The 26,342-nt window shown below is 49.1% G+C and overlaps 1 protein-coding gene across 4 annotated transcripts in view; it reads right to left on the bottom strand.

The window, feature by feature from the left end:
- The window catches only part of USP47 (ubiquitin specific peptidase 47), a 1,403,064-nt gene that overhangs the window by 254,935 nt on the left and 1,121,787 nt on the right, over nt 1-26,342 (bottom strand). For all 4 annotated transcript variants that reach the window (XM_085648190.1, XM_085648191.1, XM_085648188.1 and 1 more), the window contains one exon: nt 2,022-2,102. In XM_085648190.1, the coding sequence (XP_085504316.1) occupies nt 2,022-2,102 (81 nt within the window). The remainder of the gene's footprint in view (nt 1-2,021; nt 2,103-26,342) is intronic.

Genomic DNA, 26,342 nt, shown 5'->3' with positions numbered 1-26,342 from the left:
TGGTCTCACAAGTGTTGCACTGAAGGGGAGGGAAATATCATCCATAACCACAGGGTCAGTCGTTAGAGTAGGGGACATGGGTAAGTACCAGACCATAATGGTTGCACATCCATAAGGGAGGGGCGGTACCAATGCAAATGGTTCTCGCACCCTCCCGCAAGTCAGTGCGAGCGGGAGACAGAGCTCGTACTGGTTAACAAACAAGACCGGTCATTCTGGAAGTAAAAACTGGTGCATGGACCCGTAACCTGGTGAGCGGGTTCATGTGAAATGGAGTAAATGTCACCTAAAGGACTCACTGGGGGTCCAACTGAAAAGGAAGAGAAAGTGGATCTCGCCTACAACGAGGTCACAGGAGAATCAAGATTCCAAGAAATGCCTTAGGCCCAAATATCCCCCATCTTGTGCACCCAAAAAGGGCATGATGTGGCAAAGCCTGAGCAGCCAAAGCTCACAGTTGCCGGCTATGTAAAACAATGGGATTGTGAACAGTGTACTCGCATCTCATCCATAATACCAGTGTCATCCAGATCAACAGAGGTGCTCTCATGCCCTCGTACCCCATGATGTCTATCCCATCTGTGGGAGAGCCATGGAGGGGGAAGAGGGAGACAGCAAGCGTTGGAGCAGTCAGGGTCTCTCCCCTGCCATGGAGAAAGGGAAAGAAAATAAAGAAATAAGAAAATCCTCTGCCACGTTACAGGGTGGGACCCCAGAATACACAGGAAGTGGATCTAGACAGGATGAAGATTGAAATGTACCCCATCCGAGGACACCCCAAAAAGATGTCAATTGCCTGCTAAGAGGACTTTCAGTCTATGTACGGTCGGGTGGTGACAATTCCTTGGGACAGGGAAGTCCAAGGGATGTCATCATTCAGCCCCTTCCTGTCGCTTTTGAGACGGAAAACCCATAGTTGCTCTCTGTAAAAGAGAACCCTCTCAAGTGGGCACATATTGCTGCAATAGTTTGGTTTGTCCAGAACTAACAAGAAAATGTAATTAGCTGTGTGTCCTTTCTCAAGGAAGTGTCTTTTAAACTTAGTGTTAGATTTGCTACATCTAATTGAACTCCGGTGTTCAGTGATCCTCGTTTGACCCAGCGCGTCGTCATGCCTACATAGGACAAATTACACGGACACTTCAACAAGTAACCTACCCCTCCGTGTTGCCGTTAGTGTGTTTCTTGAGTGTCCACGGGGTGTGTAGTTCTAAGTCAATGTCCCGTATTGATCGTGTGTAGGGACAGACTGCACAAGACCCACACTAAAAATAACCGGTTACCAATGGTAGGGACCACTGTACTTGCGGAGATGGTTTTCGCGTGTGGGTTACTGGTCTCGTATGTACCACCATCTCTCGGATGTTTCTACTCCTCATGAAAGCAAACAAGGGTTTTGGCAGTATCCTGTTCCCTACACTGAGGATTTACCAGTTCTTTACGATCACCTTCTTGATGGTTTCGGTCAGGTGGCTGAATGTTGTTACACACACTAATCTGTCTGAAGTGGGGTTGGGATATCTTCAACATGGCTTCTCTATGATTGTTCCCGGCGCGTTTCTCTGCTCTTCTGATTAGAGGAGCAGGATATGATCTCTGAGAGGTTAGCATTCTGTTTCCTTGCGGTCTGTATTTCACTAGTTCGCTGCAATTTCTCTCTAATCTGAGAAACTGCTGTTCAGGTAAGTTGTCCCTTAAGGCACGTGGATGGTAACTGTTGTAGCCAAGTAGTGAGCTTATGGACATTGGTTTACGATATAGTTCCAAGCACAGACTGGGGTGTTAAATAAGTAATGAATTAGACTGGTAAAAGCCCGTCGCTAAAAGAAACTCAACATTTAAAATCTAACAGATCCCAAAATTCATCTTAGTTAATGTCTATCAACACTTATTTGTACATAGACGTTTAGCTTTACAAGATCCACTACTAAGTGAAAGGAAAATGCCACATTAAATCAGGGGATGTGCCCAACTTCTTAAATCAAGTCCAGATGAAAAACATTGATTATGGTTTAACCTACCTCAGGCTCATTTAACAATAGCTGGAAAACTTTGACCCGATATTCCCCTTTCTTTAGTGCTCTGCCGAGTCGAATAGTGATCTGAAAATTAAAATGATTATTAAAAAAGACACAAAAATGTAATGCACACCAAATATATCATTGCAAGCACTTCAAAATGTATATACTGAGTTGCACACATGACAATATTAAAGTAGCAGCATCACCCAACTCAAAACAGTCACAAAACACCTAACTCCACTTTCGAATGCACTTGGTGTGGGTGAAATGAAGGAGTGCAGTTTCTGTGCTAAAAGTAATAGAAAAAGATGTTCAAAATAGCAATCTTTCACTATTCTTTTACCCTTGCTACACTTTCCAATAACTTTTGGCAGTCCAGGAGGTAACGCACGCTTCTCTGGCCTGTTTCTGAGTTCGAAAGAAAGGTAGGTCATGCAAGAATCTACAACTGACTGAAAATCTGAAATTGAGAAATTATAACTTTGCCATTCACTTGTTTTTGAATCTGACCAAGTTGCCAGTGGCCAAAGATCACACCTAGGTAAAGATCACATGTCTACAGACAAGAACACAGGCAACAGTCATTTTATCTGGGTCTTATTGCTAGTTCGGAGATAAACACCTCACTATAGGAGTTTGAAAAGCTATGATATTCTGTAGGACACACACATTTCATCCTGCACGTTCCTGGCACAAAAACCAACACTGATAGAAGTGTGCCTAATGAACTAAGTAGATCTTCAGAAGAATGTCTTTAATGAACAAGTTAATTACCTTCGGTAACAATATATCTGCAAGAGAAATATATTATTTATAGATTTCTTACCTTGGAATTACCCCCAGGTGTCAGACTGGACCCGGAAAGTTTTTTTTCAGCAGTACCCCTGTGCGTCGGTCGACTCCGCGTTCGTCTTTGTCGTCATGATCACCGGAATGACGCTGCGGTATCTACTTAGACGCTGCCCCGGTGCGCTGACGTCAGTTCTTTACACTACATTCCACGCCAGAATCGGAGACATGCACGACACTGACCACTGGTGCACAAAACTAGGGCCTTGAAAGGGAGTCCCCTACACTAGAAGTCAGTTAGCAGAACGGGAGGATGGGTGGGGCGGTAAGGAATATATGACTATATATGTCTTTTACAGATGTATCGTTACCAAAGGTAAGTAACTTGTTCATCTGAAAGATGCCCACATGGCGGTAAGGAACCTAACTAACTAATGTTTCTTACAGATATATTGTTACTGAAGGTAAGTAACTTGTTAATCTGAAAGAGACTATTAGTAATAGATTCCTTACCTTCGAATAGATACCACAGAAATACTAACCCCAGAGGTGGGTCTGCAAACTAAGTTCACACCAGAAAGTCCTGGAGAACTGAACGGTCAAAGGAGCCGTCTCTCCGGACCCGACTATCCAGGCAGTAATGCCAAGTGAACATGTGCAGTGATGCACACGTAGGTGCCTGGCAGGTTTCACCGAGGGGGACTCCACGTCCCAAAGCAGCAGTGGCTGCCGTCGCCCTGGTGAAACGGGCACGCAGTCCTACCGGAGGTTCCTTTTTAACCAAGGAGTAGCAGGTCTTAATGCAAAGGACGACCCATCGAGAGATGGTCCATTGTTGCACAGCTCGGCCTGTCTTGGCGCCCACATAGCCAACATAGAGTTGATCGTCCACCTGGAATTGTTTTGTGCGATCCAAATAAATGGATAATGCATGTTTTAGATCCAGACGGTGGAGTCTCTCATCCTCCTTGGAAGGTTGCGGGAAGAAGGTGGGCGAAGTGATGGTCCGTCCTATGTGGAAAGAGGTAGCCACTTTGGAAAGAAAAGAAGGTCTAGTTCGAAGAACAACTTTGTCCGGATGAATAGCAAGGAAACGAGGTTTAGAAGACAGAGCCTGAAACTCACTCACAGTGCGAGCAGAGGCGATGGCAACCAGAAAGCAGTCTTTAAGGTCAAGAGTCTGAAAGGACAATTATGTAGTGGCTGGAAAGGAGCACACATGAGAAGTTAAGACCAGATTCAAGTCCCACTGGGGCATTACGAAAGGAATAGGAGAAAAGAGGTGAGTAATGCCCTTAAGAATTCTATTTACAATAGGGGACTTGAAAAGAGAAGGCTGATCAGGAACGTGAAGAAAGGCCGAAACGGTCGAAAGATAGCCTTTGAGGGTGCCCAGAGCAGAGCCCTGCTGGGCCACAGAAAGAATGAAGAGGAGAACCTCTGAAAGAGGGGCAGAAAGGGGATCCACAGCCTTTGCTGTGCACCATGCCACAAATTTGTTCCATCTACAGGTGTATATCGTTTTAGAGGAGGGACGCCTGGCTGGCAAGAAAAACTTTGTGAGGAAGGTCAAAAGCTGTCAACTGTCGCCGCTCAATCTCCACGCAAGGAGGTGGAGGCTGGACAGGTTCGGGTAGAGGACCCTCCCCTACTGCTATGACAGAAGATCCTCCCGAATAGACCATCTGATCGGAGGATCGATGGACATGTTCAAGCGCTCGGGATACCAGACACTTCGTGCCCAATCCGGAGCCAAAAGAATGACGTGGGCCCGGCACGCTTAATCTTCTTCAGCACTCTGGGTAGAAGTGGTATAGGCAGAAAGGCGTACAGAAGACAGAAATTCCACTCGCGACGAAAAGCATTGTCGACGAGTGCCGCATTGGAAATTCCAACGTGCAGAACTGCTGACATTTCGCGTTCTCTTCGGTGGCGAATAGATCTAACCAAGGCTCTCCCCACTGTTGAAAGAGACCTTGCGCCACGTCAGAGTCAAGAAGCCATTTGTGATCCATCATGCACCGGCTGCGGAGTTCGTCCGCCCTGGCGTTCAGTGAACCTGCCAGGTGTTGAACCACCAGGGAAATGCTCTGATGTTCCAGCCATGTCCAGAGGCGCAGAGCCTCCTGACATAGGGTCCACGAACCCACCCCGCCCTGTTTGTTGCAGTACCACATGGTGGTGGTGTTGTCTGTGAACACCTGCACTACTCTCCCCTTGACAGAGGGAAGGAATGCCTTCACTGCAAGTCGGATTGCCCAGAGCGCCAGAAGGTTGATATGGAGCCTGGACTCCACCGGAGACCAGAGGCCTCTGATCTCCACCTCTGCCATGTGGCTGCCCCATCCCAGGAGGGACGTATCCGACACCACTATGTGCTCCGGTTGGGGAAGGGAGAGGCATCTGCCATTGACCCAATGGTGGTTCGTGAGCCACCACTGCAGCTGTTGTGCAGTGCCCTCCGAGGTCTGGTCGTAATCGGACAGGTTCCCATGATGCTGCGCCCACTGGAACTTCAGGTCCCACTGCAGAGCCGGCATATGCCATCTGGCATGATTGACCAGCAGGATGCAGGAGGCCATGAGGCCCAGCAGCTTCAGTGTCATCCTGACCAAAATGCAGGATAGAGGCTGAAAGATTGGAATCAGAGCCTGAATAACCTGGACTCGCTGTTCGGGAGGATAGACACGAAAGCACGTCGTATCCAGAACCGCTCAGATGAAGAGGAGCTTCTGAGAGGGAATCAGGTGCGACTTCGGCCCATTGATGGAGCGCCCCAGCAAGTGCAGGAGGTCGGCCTTAGTCTGGAGGTGGGAAATGACTGTCCGGGGCGAGCCCGCCTTCAACAGCCAGTCGTCGAGATATGGGAATACTGGAACCCCCGATCTGCACAGATGAGCTGCGACCACCGCCATCACTTTCGTGAACACCCGAGGGGCGCTGGTAAGGCCAAAGGGGAGCACGGTAAACAAAGTGCTCATGGCCTACCGTAAACCGCAGGTAACGCCCTCGGGCCTGCAGGATGGGAATATGGAAATATGCGCCCTGCAGGTCCAACGCTACCATCCAGTCTCCAGGGTCGAGGGCAGACAAGACCTGAGCCAGAGTCAACATCTTTAACTTCTCCTTCCAGAGGAAGCGATTGACGTCCCTGGGGTCGAAGATAGGACGCAGGCCCTTGTCCTTCTTGGGCACCAGAAAGTAGTGGGAGTAACAACAACGTCCTACTTCGGGCATAGGAACGCGCTCGATGGCCCCCTTGGCCAAGAGGGCCTCAACTTCCTGTCGAAGAAGTGCCAAGTGATCCCCCGACATGCCGTGGTACTGGGCTGGCATGGCTGGAGGGGTAGTCTCGAAGGGGAGGGAGTAGTCCCTTCAGACTATTTGTAAAACCCACCTGTCCGAAGTGATAGTGCGCCAGTAGGGGAGGTGATGGCGAATCATGCCACCCACTGGTGTTTGATGGGCCTGAAAAACTAGACTAGGAAGGTTTGGTGGCAGTGGTGGCTGGGGTGGAGGTGGACTGACCCCCCCGCTGGCTCCCTGACCCGGCGGGTTCCATGTCTGCAGCCGCGTTGAGACTGTTGCTGCGCAGGCCTGTGGCTCGGACGCAAACGTGTCGGGCGCCCCTTCCGTGGCCATGAAAGGAGCGAAAAGTAGAAGGCGGAGGAGGGCACGTGGCGGAAAGGCCCAGGGATTTGGCCGTAGCCCGCTAGTCCTTACAACGCACCAACGCACTATCTGCTTGGTTACCGAAAAGGCGAATGCCATCAAAGGGCATGTCCATCAGGGTGTTCTGGACATCCCCAGAAAAAACAGTTGTCCTCAGCCAGGCGTGGCGACGGAGCGCCACTGTCGTGGAAATCGCCCTGCCCAGTGAGTCGGCGGTGTCAAGGCCATAACGAATAGTTAACTTGTCTGCATCCATCCCTTCAGCAATACCTTGTGAGAGCACTGTCCGGGCCTCCTCCGGACATTGAGGCAGCACGCGCGCCACCGTATCCCACACAGAGTGGGAATAATGGCCCAAGAGGCATGCGGTGACCGCAGCCCTGAACTGGCAGAAGAAAAAAATCTTCTTACCAAAATGCTCCAGTTTCTTGGATTCCCTGTCCGGGGGGTACGGTAGGGAATGCACTCGGGGATGGAGAGGCTTGGACAACCAAGCTCTCAGGGGTGGGGTGTTGGGAAAGGAAAAGGGGGGGGGGGGGGTCGCCTGGGGCCGTGCGATGGCGTCGGGCCATGTTCCTATCCACAGGAGCCCCTGTGTTGGGCCTGGACCAGATGCCAAAAAGAACGTCTGAAAGTGCATCATTAAAAGGCAGCAGTGGCTCCGCAGAGGTAGCCGCCGGCTGAAGCACTTCTGTCAGGAGGTTAATCCTGACGGCCACTGTAGGTAGCTCGAGGTGGAGGGCCTCGGCCGCCCTACGCAACCCCACTGCGTAAATTGCACCCTCCTCTGTAGCCACGGGAGGAGGAGTTAGCATGCCAGGGTCAGGAGAGGTATCAAGACCACTGACCTCCCCCAGCTCCTCTACCCAGTCCGGGTCAAACTCCTAGTGTGCTGTAAGAGGGTCCTCAGACCCCTCCCAGTCCTCCCCTTCCTCCAACGGTTGATGAACAGGCCGAAAATAAGGAGGATGGACATAGGAATAGAAATCCCCTATCGGTGTCGGAATCACCGATGACGATGCCTTTCCGGCGCCGTATCCACATCTGAAACCGGGGGCGACGTCGTCCGGTGGGCCGGGCGACGTCAGAGGTGGTGCCAGTAGAGGTAGACGTCGGTGGAGGTGTCACAAGGTCAACCGGCGTCGACCGGGATCCAGGCCTGGATCCATGATGGCCCTCCGGCACCATGGTCGGAGCAGACTGCAATGCCGGAGTCGCCGACAGTAAAGGGTGAGGACCCCCAGTCGGGCCCATGGGGCCCGAAGGCGCACCGGCGGGGCCCAACGGCCCAAAGAAGCGAGCCATGGCTGCCAGAAATTCCTGCAGCTGGGCCGGAGTTACCGATGGACCCGGGAAGGGCGGGTACGCCAGCGGCGACTGCGTAGGCTCTGCCCGAGCCGCGGGGAAGGCACCACCCGCACCCTTAGCCGTGTGACGGGGGAAGGGAAATCTGAGAGCGATGGCGCTTCTTCGACTTCTTGGAACGCTTCGTCTTACCTGACCCCGAGTGCGAAGACTTCGATCCCGACGAATAATGGTGGTGGTGGCTCTGTGACCCGTCTCTCGACCTCCCACGGGACCCGGACCTTTAGCGGCGCGGAGCTGACTGCTGGACATCAAGCAACTTTCGGGACTGCTCCCACAAAGTATTCGGTCCCATGTCCCGGCAGTCGGGCGTGACTTGGGGTCGTGGTTGCGCCCCAGGTAGTAAAGATACACGCGGTGTGACATCATGCGATGAAAGTCCCTGCAGGACTTGAAGCCGGGCATCCCTACTGCACCAGGAGTCGATCAACTCGAAAAATAGTGACAAAAAGGCCTCGAAAAGCTCAGTCAAAAAGTGACTGGGGATACCGCTCTCTCCGGATCTGCGCTTGCTGGTACGGAAAAAGAAAGAGCTGACGTCAGCGCGCGAGGGCAGCATCTAAGTAGCTGCCGCGACATCATCTCGGCGACTACGACGCCAACGACGGACGCGGAGCTGCACGACGTCACCTTCCGACGTGCAGGGGTACTGCTGACGAAAACTTTCCGGATCCAGTCTGACCCCTGGGGGTAATTCTGAGGTAAGGAATCTATCACAAACGGGTTTCTTTCAGATTGATTTATTCTGCCTGTCACAGATACAAGCATCAAGCATTTAGTTTTTCCTCCAAGTCTGGAACCAACTTTAATGTAGACCAGGAGTAAAATCTGTATTATCACAAATGGGGCTAGGTAGGAAATTCAACATTTTACCAAGTAAAACGCATCTTAAGAGTAAGCGGTTACCCTCAAAATCAGCAAGCAGTAAAACTCCCAGCTCCTGTAATTCTTAGTAACCCATAGGACTATCCATAAGGGAGAGCAACATCTGTATGACATGTTTGGACCACAATCTTCTCTGGGAGGTGACCACAGTGGAAAACGTTCTCGCTATGAAGGCATCCTAACTTACTTACTGTGTGCCAGGGGAACACAATTTGATCTTTGTTTTTAAGCAGAGTGTCATTACAGGAACAGGACTATGCTCCATCTAAGGTCATCAATACCATAGCATTAGGTTATCCTGGAGTCTAGCAGTGACATCTCTGGGGATTTATGAAGTTAGAAGCGTACCTTTCTAATCCAACCTATTCTCTGGGTCCACTTGCTTCTGAGAAGACAGTGTCAGAGTGTTTAAATAGTGGTTCTTGCTTAGTCTGCTGATGCTTTTATACCAGTTTGCCTCTCTGGCATGTGGAATAGACTCTGCTGTAAGAGCAAATTAACAGAACTTGCATCTCAGATATGGAGATCAAAGTCCCCAATTCCATCAAACGGCTGCGTCCTGTCAGATATTGTCAGTTCTAAGTCAACCATTGTTGGGTTATTCTCCTGGGCACAAGCTACACACTTAATCAACTCATCTGGGCACTCCAGGTGGGTAACGTCAGTGCTGTTCTCATGGAAGTGTAGTTTTCCTACGTCACAAAAACTTTGACCATGAGTGAGAACTGTGGTAAGTGAGATCCTTCTGTGAAAAACATAGCAATTTCAAAGGAAGCAAAGAACAATTAGCTGCACAAGTGTCTATACTCTGCCAAACAAACGCCTTACAACTCTGCCGAAGTGGCACAGCCACCAGCCATATCTCGGGACTGACTCCAGAAATTCCTGCAAAACAACAGCCCCAAAGTCAGCTCGATTAAAACGGATTTGAAAGCTTGCCTACATGATCTCAAGAATATCAATGAATGTGATATAGAGCACGTGAAGTGGACGAGGTAGTTGATTAACATTCAGAGGAAAAAATCACACAGGAAAGTAGGGAGTTATTTTTAGAAGTGAAATATGAAGAACTAGTGGCCAAACAAGAAGATATTGAAAACCGATCCAGAGGTAATAATAATTACATAAGGGAGTGAAGGGAAAGCCAGTCCTATATTTCTCTGCTCCACTAAAGGCAAGCAAGACGACCTTCCAAAAATCTTGGACCAAATTTGCAGGTTAATGGGTGTTATTCCACTAAGGAATAATTTACCCAGTGTCCTGATGAAGTCTCATGCCTAACAGGAAAAACAATAAATAATAATTATTGCCTGCTCAAAGGATCAGTTTGCTTTTAAGGACACACTGTTTAACTTTTCCATGACAATCAGAATCTTCGAAAGGGAGATACAAGTTTAAGTCATAGACTGACCATTTACCCATTCAGAGCCTTCTTTAATTTGGAAGGGCAGAGGAGAACAGCCCACACACTGTCAGAGGTGAGATATATTTTGGGCCTCTCCAACATAGGAGACAGTACTCCCCATCCACCTGGGCGAGCGCTGCCACAGCAGAAAGTACTTAGATCTAGAAGACAGAAACATCCTTAGTCATCAGATATCAAGAAACCAAGAGGGCTTAGTGACCGACCACGAATCAGTGAATCTTAGATCAGACTCCAGTGAACAGGAGTCCACCATCTAGCTCGATTGGCACTCATGATAACACACCGATATGGCCCAGAAGAAGAATTACCAGGGCTTCAGTGGCTGGTACTTCTATTACAACATGCTCAACTTTGCTCATGTAGAGGGGAAAGAACAGAGAGTACTTCCTTGGCATTACTAACTATATACTGTTGTGATACATTTTGCAGGTTGGTTTACAGTGCTAAGGTTCTTTGTTGATTGGTTTCAGGGGGTTTGTTTGGAGGTAGGCAGCAGAGGGAAATCGAGAAGACATCATACAGCGATCCCCTAGGACATCTTCTGTGACTCTGGTGTTCGGATTGGGAGCAACCTTACTTTCTCACAGACATGCCGTATTGGTGAAAATTGGAATCTTTAAAGTTAATGGACCTAATTGCATACTGAGAGACATGTAGTCTTGAGCTATTTAACGAAAGCAAGCAGTAACTTCCTGCAGAAAATACAACTGCTCCAGTGGGAGAAGTGCAGAATGCGTTTAAGATGGTTTACTGTGCAGCATTATTCCTTGGGTATATCAATTCTTTGTTCTAGAAGATTCCTGAGCATAATCAGAAGAGTGATAGTAGATTAGGCAGGCCCGTTTCTTAGCGTTATAGTAACCACAGGTTCACACATGATGGATAGCTCTGAAGAAAGATCAGTTTTAAGATTGGATGTGCAATGTAGGAGAAGGATTGGCTGGACTTTGTAGGTCAAATACATGTTCGGAGGATCCAATATAAAGATGTGTTGAACTTTGTTTAACTATGTGGAACATGATTCATATGCCCATCACAACCATATTTTTTATCTCAATTGCTCCAGCATGTACAAGACACCACTACCAGTCTTAATGTTTGGCACCATACCAAGGTTCATATATTTTGCACAAATCAGCAATGCACACCTTAAAGGCTGCCAAATACAGACCCTGGCAGAGGGCTCCATCCTTTCCAAGAGTTAATGAGAACGATCACAGATAATGGCAGAGTACGCAATCTTCCTAATAGAGCTGTTCCAAGTTGCATGTGCAACAGAGCAGTGATGGATCAGACACAGGTGCTGGATCTCAGACTCTAGAAGTATGCTTGTCCCTGTAGGAAAGTGTCCCTTTTTGGATGGTTACCCCCGACTTTTTGCCTGATATCTGATGCACTTTGGCTGAGTGTGCACTGGGACCCAGCAAATCAGGTTCCCAGTGCCTGTGTTCTTTCCCACAAGGGTACAGTTGTTTCTACAATAGGCACACCTCTGGCTCCCCTGTAAGTCCTTTGTAAAAGGTACCAGTGGTACCAAGGGCCTTGTGACCAGAGAAGGTCAATAAGGACTGCAGCATGTATTGTGCCACCCAGAGAAGCCCCTCACCAAACGCACAAGTTACTTACTTGTGTAACGATATATCTGTAAGAGACATTAGTTAGTGGTAGATTCCTTGCCTTAGAATAACCCCAGGTGTCAGACTTCATCCGGAAAGTTTTCGTCAGCCGTACCCCTGCGTGTCGGTAGGCGTCGTCGTACGGCTCCGCGTACGTCGCTGGCATCGTAGCCGCCGAGATGACGTCATCGGAGCTACTTAGATGCGCCCACGCGCGCTGACGTCCGTTCTGTACACAACTTTTCCGCGTCAGAAGCGCAGAGCCATGCCAGAGACCGACTACTTGTGCAATAGAACTAGGGCCCTGAAAGGGTTGACCTGAACCCTAGAGAACAGTTCGCAGAACGGAGAGGATGGGCGGGCAGTAAGGATTCTATCACTAACTAATGTCTCTTACAGATATATCGTTACACAAGCAAGAAACTTGTGCATCTGAAAGAGACACGTTAGTGATAGATTCCTTACCTTAAAATACATACCCAAGCAATACCAACCCCGGTGGTGGGTCTGCGAAGTGAGATTACACCAGAATGTCACAGAGAACTGAACGGCCAAAGAAGCCGTCTCGCCAGACCTGACTGTCAAGGCAATAGTGCTTAGTGAAAGTCTGCAACGAGGCCCAAGTGGCCGTCTGACAGATGTCTTGCAGGGGGACACCGCGTCCCAATGCTGTAGTAGCTGCTGTCGCCCTGGTAGAATGGGCACGTAGCCCAACCGACGGTTCCTTTTTAGCCAGAGAGTAAAAGGCTTTAATGCACAAGACAACCCATCGAGAGATAGTTCGCTTGTGCACAGCCCGGCCTTTCTTGCCGCCCACGTAGCCAACAAAGAGCTGGTCATCCACCCGGAACTGTTGTGTGCGGTTGAGATAGAACGAAATTGCACGTTTTGGGTCCAGACAGTGGAGCCTCTCCTCTTCTCTTGAAGGGTGCGGAGGCGGAAAGAAAGTGGGCAGAGGGACAGTTTGCCCGAGATGAAAGGCAGAGACTACTTTTGGTAGAAAGGAGGAACGTGGTCGAAGCACAACCTTGACCGGATGAATCGACAGGAAAGGAGGTTACCAGGAAGACAGTTTTCAAAGTTAATAACCGCAAAGGACAGTTATGAAGAGGCTCAAAGGGAGCGCACATCAAGTATGTGAGAACCAGGTTCAAGTCCCATTGAGGCATCACAAAAGGAATAGGAGGGAAAAGGAGAGTAATGCCTTTGAGAAATCTATTGACAACCGGGGAATTGAAAAGAGAGGGCTGATCAGGCAGCCTAAGTGAGGCTGAAAGAGCAGAAAGATAGCCCTTGATAGTGCCCAGAGCAAAGCCCTGCTGGGCCAAAGAAAGAAGGGACAATAGGACCTCAGAAAGAGGGGCAGCAAGAGGATCTACAGCTCTCGGTGTGCACCATGCCACAATATTTTCCACCGACAGGCGTATACCGTTTTAGTGGAGGGCCGCCTGGCTGCCAAAATCACATTACAGACTTCAGGTGGCAAGTCAAACGGAATCAGCTGTCGCCGCTCAATCTCCACGCAAGGATGTGGAGGCTGGAGAGGGTCGGGTGGAGGACCATCCCCTGTTGCTGAGACAGGAGTGTTACAGGTAGACATTCACTTCAGGCCCCTAGCACACTACGTATCCCACAATGCATCAGAGTAGCGGTCTCTTGTGTGCCTTCCCAGACTGCATTGCAAACTCAGATGAGTAGCATGGTTTATAAGCAAGGAACACCCACCCCTCTGTGCTTGGCTTTGTTTCCTGTTGAAGCCCCGCCCTGTTCCTGATTGCAATACCTGCATCCTGGTCCTGATTGCAATACCTGCATTTGAAACTCCTGCTTGTTACACACCTTTGTGTGTTAGTTTTCTTTGAGAATTGACTCTCGAACTCTGGCAATATCCCTGATACTATTCCGAGTCTCGGAGACTCCCCGGGGGTAACAGCGCAAGGACGTGCTGTTCTTGTGTACTACTTTTTGTTTTCCCGCCATAAGGATAACGGATATCGGACGCGAGAGAGATCGCGTTTCCCAATGTTGTGGCCATACCTGAGATAAGCCGCGCGACGAAGCGTTGCTTAATGTCAGGTTAACCCCTGCCTCCATTCTCCTAACCAGTACTTCAAGACTCTGATTTAATGACATTGAAGAAACACTAAGACGCTACAGACTGGAAGGTACGCTGTACCTTTAAGACATGCAGAGAGCGCGTGAAAGACTTCCGAGCGTTCTTTATTTTTTTTTATCATTTTATTTGTTCCTTCAACGGAGAACAATCCTTCAGAAGCAACAGTTCCCGAGCGGCGAACAGCTGTTCTTCAAGGATACGGGACGTAACAAACCTTTTGGACTTTACCCGTCTTCCTTCAGAACGTGAGCAAAGGGAAAGCTAAGGACTGGGTTTTCGTTTTAGTTTATTGCCTGCACGCGAAGAAGTAAGTAGACTGTTACACGCTGAGGCTCAGGCTACTTTGGAGCTAGCAGCATATTTGAGCATTTCTGTTTCATATCCTGATAATCCTGGGTCATTGTGACACTGCTTTCTAGCGTCTGTTCTCCTTTAACGGCACCTATGAGTCTGGAACTCTACACACGTTAACCCCCCAAGAGATGCTGCTGCACCTGCCTGAGATAGATTCCTGAATTTAGTAAAGGTGTTGCTGGTCTCAGTGTAAGTTTGTGTGGGTACACAAGGCATAAGATCAGACAAGATTTCCTGTTTGATATACCTTTGGTATTGATAGTGACCTGTCATTTTCTGCCTTTTCTCATTGCTGCAGGTTTTTTCATTCTCTGCCATTCGCTGTACTTCTGAAACTACTGGCTAACTCCCCTTGGTGCCGACTCCCTGTCTCTTCCCTCCCTAGAAATACTGCCCCCTTTTTGGTGTTTAAATAATCAAGGAGGGTGCTATCTCGGAGGAGAGGAAAGGCCTTTACTTCGCTCCTGTGGATTTTGGCAACACTCTGTTCCTGCCGCCTGAGGCCTCGACAGAAAGCCAAGCCCACTAAATTATTATCCCCCGAGCGAAGATGGATAGTACAGATTCCCTTGTTTCAACCCAAACTTCCATGAGCGAGCTAGTCGCTGTTGTGACTGCTCTACAAGCTGAACTCGCCTCAGTGAGAGAGGAGAATCAAAGGCTAGTCCACGAATTAGGCAGACACAAAACTCAAAGACAGGCTCAGGTACAAGTACATGACACTAGCACCAAAAGTAAGAGGAGTTATATTCAGCCCGCTCACTTCCATGTTCCCTCTTCTGATGCTACTTCTACCGCTTTAGGCTCCTCTCCTGCCCCAGTTAACGTGACAGTGGTAACTCCTCCCCAGACCCCTTTAGCTATGCCCGAAAGATTTAGTGGAGACAGCAGCAAATATGGGGTGTTTATTAATCAATGCCACCTCCAGTTTTTATGCAGAGCAGCGTCCTTTCCTGACGATGCAGCTAAAATCGCATTCATCATTTCAGATTTTAGTGGGAATGCTGCCCTGTGGGCGGTACCGCTAGTAGAGAACGATGACCTCATATTGTATGATCTCACTAGATTCAAGGAAAAAATTAGCAATCTTTTCGCTCGACACTCATACATGCAAGCAAGCGATAATGAACTGTTGAATCTTAAACAGGGGTCGAAAGACTTATTGACATATATCACAACATTTAATAGATTAGTGACCGAAACTAGATGGCCTGAAGAGAAAAGGACTTCCCTATTTTATAGGGGTCTGAAGGACGAACTAAAGGACATTTTGTCCCAAATAGTTGACCCACCCGAAGAGTGTCCTTCGTTCATTGATTTAGTGGTTAAATTAGACCACAGATTATCTGAGAGAAAAGGAGAAAAATCTAAGGGAGATTATAGCCGTCTCTTCCTGGCTAAAAGTGAGAAGAAAGAAATAAAGGATATGGGGGAACCCATGCAGATCGGGGGATTAGGGGTCCACTCTCCCTAGAAGAACGTGACAAAAGGAAGAGATTAAACCTCTGTTTGTATTGCGGAAAAGGTGGTCATTTCGCGAGAGAATGTACGGCCAAACCCAAGACAGCCATAAAAACCTCTGCCCCTAGAACTGGAGCAGTAGTCCAGTCGGAAAACTGAATGACTTGGACAGTTTGGAGATCGCTTGTCCAAGTCTCCACCAGATACAGATCTCGCAATTTCTGGCTAATACTGTTGCGTTAATACCCAAACATTTTACCATTTCTGTTATTCTGTTGTTGCCCTCCCAGCTCAGGAGACCTATATCTATATTGATAGATTCAGGGGCAACCGGTAATTTTCTGGATATTTCTTTGGCCAAGTCATTAGGGATAGAGTTTGTTCTCAAGGATCAACCCGAAAATGTAAGAGCGGTGGATGGGACAGAATTATCTTCTGGGTTGATTGCATATCAGACTCCTGACCTCCTATTGACGTGTGATAATGGGCACACAGAATCCATCATTTTTGATTTAATAGACGCTCCCACCTTTGGCGCTATACTGGGTGTTCCCTGGCTACAGTTTCATAACCCTCTCATTGATTGGGCATCTAGGAAAATCACGCTGCGTTCCTCATACTGTTTGACGCATTGTTATCGAGATGTCGCGCATTGGCATACCTCGTTGTGTTGTGCAGTATCTCGGTCTACCGACCCCGTAGTGCCCGAAGAATATGTGCAATTCGCAGGTGTCTTCGATGAGGTGAAAGCCGTAGCCTTACCTCCACATCGCTCCTAAGACTGTAGGATCGATTTGGTGCCAGGTGCTCAACTCCCAGTCAGTAGAGTGTATGCGCTAACGGAACCTGAAACCCAATATCTGTCCGAATACCTACAAGACATGTTACAAAAAGCATTCATACGTGATTCCACTTCCCCGGTGTCTTCGCCAATCTTTTTCATCCCGAAACGCGAAGGAGGTCTAAGAGCTTGCCTTGATTATAGAGCTTTGAACAAAGTAACCATAAAGAATAAATACCCTCTTCCCCTCATCCCCTCTCTCTTGGATCAGGTAAGAAAAGCTAAAATCTTCACGAAATTGGACTTGAGAGGAGCCTATCATTTGATCAGAGTTAGAGAGGGAGATGAGTGGAAGACAGCTTTTCGCACAAAATTCGGGTAATTTGAATACTGTGTGATGCCCTTTGGCCTGTGCAACGCCCCGGCGGCGTTTCAATTCTTTGTGAATGACATATTAAGAGAGTATCTGGATGTCTTTGTCATCGTCTATATCGATGATATCCTAATCTACTCCCAGACTACCCAGGAACATGTGAAGCATGTTAAGTTAATCCTGCAACTCCTTCAGGATAATCACCTCTTCGCAAAACTAGACAAATGTTTTTTCCATGTCCTAAAAGTGGACTTTTTGGGGTTTGTCATCTCTGCTGCTTGGATACATATGGACCCTGCTAAGGTCACCGCTATTACCAGCTGGAACAGTCCTAAAACAGTCAAAGAAATACAGTCCTTTTTAGGGTTTGCCAATTTCTATCGGCGATTCATAAACCACTTCTGGGACATAGTAGCGCCCATCACTAGATTGTTAAAAAAGGGGGTCTCGTTTGAGTGGAACGATGCAGCAGAAAAAGCTTTTAGACAATTAAAGAACAGCTTTACATCTGCTCCCATCTTTCGACATGCGGATGAAACACAGCCCTATTACATCGAGGCTGATGCATCGCAGTATGCCGTGGGAGGGGTACTTTCACAAAGAGACGCTCAAACCGGAAACCTCCACCCTGTGGCCTATTTTTCTAAAACCCTTTCTCAGGCTGAACAAAACTATACTGTGGGTGAACGCGAACTCTGAGCCATAAAAATGGCCTTTCAAGAATGGCGCCATTACCTGTTGGGATCCCCACACACCATCACCATATACTCGGACCATAGAAACCTGCAGTTTTATAGATCGGCCCGAGCTCTTACTCCTAGACAAATGCGATGGGTATCTTTTTTCTCAAAATATGATTTCATAATTACCTTTCGGCCGGGCTCAAAACAAGGCAAAGCAGATGCCTTGTCACGACTTGGCAAAGATCAGAAGCCCTCCGATGACATTCCAGTGCCCATAATCCCCTCCAACAGGATAGTAGCAGCTAACTCTGAGACCAATACTTTTACAACCCAATTGATGTCAGCTTACCACGTTCTTGATAAAGAAGCGTGGCTCACAGACAAAACAAATACGATAGTGGGTGATATGTGCTATCATGACAACCGTCTTTTTATCCCCACTAAAGAAACCCAAGATGTGATCATCAAATGGTGCCATACACTGCCCATGGCGGGTCATCCAGGAGGTGATAAAACCTTATTGACATGCCAATGTTGGTTTTGTTGGCAAGGCATGGCACAAGATATTGATGCATTTTATCAAAGCATGTCCTACGTGTGCACGCCAAAAATCCTCACACCAAGTTCCGACTGGTCTGTTACATCCCTTGCCTATCCCTGACACACCATGGTCGTCCATTAGCATGGACTTTATCACTGACCTCCCACCTGTACAAGGTTTCACCACTATTTTAGTCATAGTGGACATGTTATCGAAAATGGCACATTTCATCCCTCTTAAGAAAGTCCCTAGTGCTCTCTGATGTGTTTATTGATCACATTGTCAAATTACATGGGGTACCGTCTATTATAGTTTCTGACAGAGGCCCTCAATTCGTATCTAAATTTTGGCAAGGGCTATGTAAGGCTCTACAAATAGACCACCGCCTCTCTTCAGCGTACCATCCGCAAACGGACGGGCAAACGGAGATAACCAATCAGACATTAGAACAATACCTCCGTTGTTTAACCAGCACTACTTCGTCTGATTGGCTCCAAGCTCTCCCTTTGGCGGAATTTTCTTATAATAATGCCACCCACTCTGCTACCAAAGTTTCCCCCTTTTATTTTACTACCGGATATCATCCCAAATTCCTGCCCCTAGCTCTATCACATAGTAACGTGCCTGCAGTAACAGATCATTTTGCTCACCTCAAGTCCATATGGGAACAAGCTAAACTTCACCTACTCAATGCTAAACAGTCCATGAAGAAGCAGGCTGACAAACAGACGCCCTTCCCCGGAGTATAAAGAAGGAGAACAAGTTTGGATTTTCACCAGAAACATCCAACTACCAGGTCCCCGTAAATTACAACCTAGATACATGGGGCCATTCTCAATTTCCCGAGTTATCAACCCCGTCACGTATAGGTTGGAACTTCCTCCTGACATGCAGCTCCATCCTGTCTTTCATACTTCCCTTCTTAAACCCTATATCCCTCCCTCATTCCCTGAACCTCCGCCCCCTCCCATAGTGGTGGAAGGAGAACTAGAATATGAAGTCAAAGAGATCCTAGATTCAAGAAAGAGAAGAGGCAAAGTACACTACCTCATTGATTGGGTGGGATATCCCCCAGAGGACAGAACATGGGAACCCACCGAAAACTTACATGACCCCACCTTGATACGAAAGTTTCATGCTAGACATCCCTGCAAGCCACGACCTACGAGGGACCCTTAGGGGGAGAACTGTTACAGGTAGACATTCACTTCAGGCCCCTAGCACACTACGTATCCCACAATGCATCAGAGTAGCGGTCTCTTGTGTGCCTTCCCAGATTGCATTGCAAACTCAGCTGAGTAGCATGGTTTATAAGCAAGGAACACCCGCCCCTCTGTGCTTGGCTTTGTTTCCTGTTGAAGCCCCGCCCTGTTCCTGATTGCAATACCTGCATCCTGGTCCTGATTGCAATACCTGCATTTCAAACTCCTGCTTGTTACACACCTTTGTGTGTTAGCTTTCTTTGAGAATTGACTCTCGAACTCTGGCAATATCCCTGATACTATTCCGAGTCTCGGAGACTCCCCCGGGGGTAACAGCGCAAGGACGTGCTGTTCTTGTGTACTACTTTTTGTTTTCCCGCCATAAGGATAACGGATATCGGATGCGAGAGAGATCGCGTTTCCCAATGTTGTGGCCATACCTGAGAGAAGCCGCGCGACGAAGCGTTGCTTAATGTCAGGTTAACCCCTGCCTCCATTCTCCTAACCAGTACTTCAAGACTCTGATTTAATGACATTGAAGAAACACTAAGAGACTCTACAGACTGGAAGGTACGCTGTACCTTTAAGACGCGCAGAGAGGCGTGAAAGACTTGCAAGCGTTCTTTATTTTTTTTCATCATTTTATTTGTTGCTTCAACGGAGAACAATCCTTCAGAAGCAACAGTTCCCGAGCGGCGAACAGCTGTTCTTCAAGGATACGGGACGTAACAAACCTTTTGGACTTTACCCGCCTTCCTTCAGAACGTGAGCAAAGGGAAAGCTAAGGACTGGGTTTTCGTTTTAGTTTATTGCCTGCACGCGAAGAAGTAAGTGGACTGTTACACGCTGAGGCTCAGGCTACTTTGGAGCTAGCTGCATATTTGAGCATTTCTGTTTCATATCCTGATAATCCTGGGTCATTGTGACACTGCTTTCTAGCGTCTGTTCTTCTTTAACGGCATCTATGAGTCTGGAACTCTACACACGTTAACTCCCCAAGAGATGCTGCTGCACCTGCCTGAAATAAGATTCCTGAATTTAGTAAAGGTGTTGCTGGTCTCAGTGTAATTTGTGTGGATACACAAGGCATAAGATCAGACAAGATTTCCTGTTTGATATACCTTTGGTATTGATAGTGACCTGTCATTTTCTGCCTTTTCTCATTGCTGCAGGTTCCTTCATTCTCTGCCATTCGCTGTACTTCTGAAACTACTGGCTAACTCCCCCTGGTGCCGACTCCCTGTCTCTTCCCTCCCTAGAGATACTGCCCCCTTTTTGGTGTTTAAATAATCAAGGAGGGTGCTATCTCGGAGGAGAGGAAAGGCCTTTACTTCGCTCCTGTGGATTTTGGCAACACTCTGTTCCTGCCGCCTGAGGCCTCGACAAGGAGATCCTCCCAAAGAGGCAGTCGGATTGGGGGATCCACGCTCATACTGAGTAGCTCGGGATACCAAACTCTTCGAGCCCAGTCTGGTGCCACAAGAATGACTTGGGCCCGGTTGTGTCTGATCTTCTTCAGCACTCTGGGCAGAAGTGGTATAGGCGGAAAGGTGTACAATAGACCGCAACTCCACTCGCGACAAAAAGCATCTCCGAGCGAGTGCCGCCTTGGAAACTCCAACGCGCAGAACTGCTGAAATTGCGCGTTCTCTTCGGTGGCGAATAGATCGAACCAAGGTTCTCCCCAGTGCTGAAAGAGACCTTGTGCCACCTCTGAAGATGCCATTCGTGATCCAACATGCACCTGTGGCTCAGTTCGTCGACCCTGGCGTTCAGGGTACCTGCCAGGTGTTGAACCACCAAGGAAATGCCTTGACGTTCCAGCCACGTCAAGAGATGTAGAGCCTCCTGACATAGGGTCCACAACCCCACCCCGCCCTGCTTGTTGCAGTACCACATGGCAGTGGTGTTGTCCGTGAACACCTGCACTACTCTCCCCTTGACAGAGGGAAGGAATGCTTTCAGTGCAAGTAGGATCGCCCTGAGCTCCAAAAGGTTAATATGGAGCTTGGACTCCGCTGGAGAGCAGAGGCCTCTGATCTCCGCCTCTCCCATGTGGCCGCCCCATCCCAGGAGGGACGCGTACGTCACTACTGTGTGCTCCGGTTGGGGAAGGGCGAGGGATCTGTCACTGACCCAACACTGGTCCATGAGCCACCACTGCAAGTCCTGTGCAGTGCCCTCCGAGATCTGGACGTAGTCGGACAGGTTTCCCCGATGCTGCGTCCACTGGAACTTCAGGTCCCACTGCAGAGCCAGGATCTATGAGGCCCAGCAGCCTCAGGGTCTTCCTGACCGAAACCCAGGACCAAGGCCGAAAGATCGGAATCATAGCCCGAATGTCCCGAACTAGCTGTTCGGGAGGATAAACACGAAACTGCGCCGTATCCAGAACTACTCAGATGAAGAGAATCAGGTGCGACTTCAGCATGTTGATGGAAAACCCCAGCAAATGCAGGTCGGTCGGTCACAGTCTGAAGGTGGGAGAATACTGCCTGGGGAGAGCCCGGCTTTAACAGCCAGTCGTCGAGATAGGGGAAGACTGAAACCCCTGATCTGCGCAGATGAGCTGCGACCACCGCCATCACTTTCATGAACACCCGAGGGGCGCTGGTAAGGCCGAAAGGGAGCACGGTGAACTGACAGTGCTCGTGAACCGTAGGTAATGCCGGTGGGCCGCCAGGATGGGGATATGAAAATAAGCATTTTGCAAGTCCAACGCTACCAGCCAGTCTTGCGGGTCTAGGGCAGACAAGACCTGACCAAGTGTGAGCATCTTGAACTTCTCCTTCCGGAGGAAGCGATTGACGTTCCGGAGGTCTAAGATAGGACGCACGCCCTTGTCCTTCTTTGGAACCAAGAAGTAGTGGGAATAACAACCACAACCTACTTCTGGCGTCGGAACACGCTCGATGGCCCCCTTGGCCAAGAGGGCCGTAACTTCCTGCTGGAGAAGTGACAATTGATCCCCCAACATGCAGTGGTACTGAGGTGGCATGGCTGGAGGGATAGATTCGAAGGGGAGGGAGTAGCCCCTTCGGACTATTTGTAGAACCTACCTATCCAAGATGATGGTGCGGAAGGTGATGGCGAATGCTGACACCCATTGGCATCTGGTGGGCCTGAAACACCAGACTAGGAAGGTTTTGAGGTGGCGGCAGGGGCAGTGGTGGATTGACCCGCCTGATGTCCTCGGGATCCACCACGGCGGGTCCCACGTCCGCGGCTGCGCTGAGACTGCGGCTGCGCAGGCCTGCGGGTCTGAAACGAACGCGCTTTGGCGCCTCGACCCTGACCTCGAAAGGAGCGAAAAGCAGGCCCCGAGGGAGTACGCGTGGTGGCGAGACCCAAGGACTGGGCCGTAGCCCAAGAGTCCTTAAAGCGTTCCAGGGTGCTATGCGCCTTGTCATCAATGTGTTCTGGACATACCCAGAGAAGCCAGTAGTTCTGAGCCAAACGTAAAATTGGAGCACCACCGTTGGGGAAAGTGCCCTGCCGAGGGAATCAGCCATGTCAAGCTCACAAAGGATAGTAAATTTAGCAGCATCTCTCCCTTCGGTAATGGCCTGGGGTGGCACCGCCCGAGCTTCCACAGGGCACTGAGGCAGCAGCTGTGCCACGGTGTCCCACACAGAATGTGAAGAGCGGCCCAACAGGAACGCAGTATTCACCGCTCGCAACCCGGAACTGGCAGAAGTGAAAATCTTTTTCCCAAACTGCTCCAGTTTCTTAGATTCCTTGTCCAGAGGAGCAGAAGGGAATGCGCTCACCGAGGCAGAAGCCTGGACAACCAGACTCTGAGGCGTCGGGTATTGTGTGAGAAAGCTGGGGTCACCCGGCGCCGGGCGATGGCGGCGTGCCACACCCTTATCTACAGGAACCCCTATGTTAGGTTTGTTCCAGGTGTTCAACAGGATGTCAGTAAGCGCTTTGTTGAAGGGCAGCAGCGGCTCCATGGAGGAGGACGCTGGCTGCAGCACCTCGGTCAGGAGATTGGTCATGATAGGCACAGAAGGGAGCTTGAGGTTAAGAGCCTCAGCCGCCCTATGCAACACCACTGAAAAAGTCCCAACCTCCTCCATAGCCACGGAAGAAGGGGACAGTGTACCAGGGTGTTGAGAGATAAATTCAGATCCACTGGACCCTCCATGTCGCCTTCCCATTCAGGCTCATCCTCACATTGAGCTGCAAGAGGGTCTTCAGACCCCTCCCAGTACTCTCCTTCATCCACCGGTTGTTTAAGAGGCCGCTAAGGACGAGGTGCCAGGGGAATGGGACAAACTTACCGCCAAGAAATGGAATCTGGGTGTAAGAGACCAATCCTGGTTCGGCGGCGTCAGTGTTGGCGACGCGCCTGGCGCAGAGGCCGGCGCCGACGGTACCGCAGGGTATGGTGCCGGCGTAGCCGGGGCCAAAGGCTGCAGCACGGGGGCAGATCTGCCCAACGGGTCCGCGGGGTACGAAGGCACTCCGGAAGGACCTGATGGGTCAAACAAACGGCGCAAGGCTGACACAAAGGCCTGTACCTCGTCCGAAGTCGCGTGCGGGCCTGGAAAGGGCGGGTAGGCCACAGACAACAACGGAGGCTCCATCGGAGCCGTGGGGGAGTGACCGCCCGCCCTCTCCACCGCGTCCCGCGACCGGTGAGGGGTAGAGGCAGAGTGACATCGCTTCTTCGACTTTTTATGGTGCCGTGACTTACCTGTTCCTGATTCAGACGAGTGATGGTGATGGCTCCGCGACCAGTCCCTTGACCTCCCACGGGAGTGGGACCTCGATCAGCGCGGACCTGATTACCGGACCTCCAACAACTTTCGGGAACGCTCCCGCAAAGTTTTCGGCGCCATGGCCCAACAATCGGGGAACGCCTCGGGGTTATGGGAGTGCCCCAAGCTGAAGAGAGAACCTTGCGGGTCCACTACCGACATGTTCCGACGGCAGGCCCTACAGGACTTAAACCTGGGCATCCCTACTGCACCAGGAGTTCTCAGAAACCAAGTTAAAACTTTTAACTAGGGGTACCGCTCTCTCTCGGATCTGAGCCGCTGGCACGGAAAAAGAAAGAACTGATGTCAGCACGCGTGGACGTGTCTAAGTAGCTCCGACTACGTCATCTCGGCGACAACGATGACAGCAACGTACGCGGAGCCATACGACGACTCCTACCGACGCGCAGGGGTACTGCTGACGAAAACTTTCCGGATCCAGTTTGCCGCCTGGGGATATTCTAAGGTATGTAATCTATCACTAACGTGTCTCTTTCAGATACATAAATACATACATTGCAGACTGTGTTGTGTTTTGGTGCAGACAAAACCTAAGAGATGACATGGCACACATCCCTGTGTGCCATGCCCACCAACCACTGTCTGTGGCATAGGTAAGTCACCCCTTTAGCATGCCTCACAGCTCTAAGGAAGGATGCACTATACCACTGGTGAGGCCACATCTGCATGAGTAATGTGCCCCTGGAGTGTATGTGCCATTCGCAAACATTGTAAGTGCAGTGGAGCCATATTGAGTACATGGGCCGGGATTGTCTCATTACGAACTCGACAGCTCCATGATGGCTTTACTAAATGCTAAGGAGTTTGGTATCAAACTCAGCATAATACATTCACACTGATGCCAGTGTTGGATTTATTACAAAATGCACTCAGAGGGCATCTTAAAGATGCCCCCTGAAAAATGGCCTACTTCCTTGTGTCTAGCTGACTAGTCTGCACAAGCCTGCTACACACAAACATGTTTCTGAACTCCTGAGGTGGGAGACCTTGTGCTCTCGTGGGTCAGGGATGAAGGCTGCTTGGGGTGGAGGTGCTTCACACCTAACCTCAAGCAGGAACAGCATTCAGGGCGGTGAGCCTCAAAGGCTTTCCTGCCCTTTGATATGATAGTCATGGCCTTTCCAACTAGTGCAGATGCCCGCCCCCTTGACCAAGCCCTACTTTTGGCAGCAAGGTCAACCGGAAAATTAGTAGTCTGAAGGTGTGTCCCCTCTCTGCCAGGACCACCCCTAAGGTGCCCTTGACTGAGGTGAGCCCCCGCCCCCTCTTAGGAAATCTCCATCGTGAATGGAAGGATTTGACCCAATCAGGTTAGAAAGATGTTCCCTCCCCAAAGGGAGAGGACATTCTAATGGTGTAGTCACCCTAAAGGCAAGCAGCTCATTGGCAACCATCTGCCAGTACCTGTAACACCCCTAAATTCAGTATTTAGGGGCACATCTGAAACTAGACCCTCAGATTCCTGTGACCCAAGAAGAAAAGGATTAAGAAAACGCTGTGTAGCCGAGCCTGAAAGATGATTAGTGATTTGGCCCCAGCTTTATCTCTTTCTCAAAAACCCTGCGAAGAAGACTGCGCCTGTCCCGTGGCCAGCGACTTTCAAGAAAAAACTAGTTACTTACCTGTATACTATGGTTCTCCAGTATTATCTTTCATAGATTCACATGCTTGTATCTTCCCCGCCGTCATGGTGGGAGTCTCACGGTAACAGAATGACCATAGCAGTACTAGAAAAACTGCATAGAAAAATCCCATAGGGAATCACATTATTTGGTAACCAAACCTCATAATTTGGTCCAAAACTCAGCCAATCAGCTGCTAGCCCCGATACCACACTCCCCAGCAGAGCCATCATACCTCAGATTTCCAGCCCCAAGTGAGAGACAAGGATATATCTAGAGATAAAAAGGTTCTACCTGAGAAACGGGGAGGTGGCCGGCCCGCATGTGAATCTATGAAAGATAATACTGGAGAACAATAGTGTACAGGTAACTAGTTTTTTCTCCAGTATTGACTCTTTCATAAATTCACATGCTTGTATCAGTATAGCGAGCAGTACTTGTACCAAACTGCTTTTCCAGGATAGAACCCCATGTTCTCTGTGGGCTCTGCTCCTATTTCCAGAATATTAACAATCTTATAAGTATACTAATGCCAAGATAGTATTCAAATATTGCAAGAAAATAAATGGTTAAATAGACATAGATATATTTGCAATATGTATACCAGAACAAATATATATATCATGATAAATACCTTATTGAAATAAA

The sequence above is a fragment of the Triturus cristatus genome, chromosome 3_2, assembly GCF_964204655.1.
Source record: "Triturus cristatus chromosome 3_2, aTriCri1.1, whole genome shotgun sequence".
Lineage (NCBI taxonomy): Eukaryota > Metazoa > Chordata > Amphibia > Caudata > Salamandridae > Triturus > Triturus cristatus.
The sequence above is the reverse complement of the archived record's forward strand: the minus strand, read 5'-3'. Positions and strand labels throughout refer to the sequence as shown.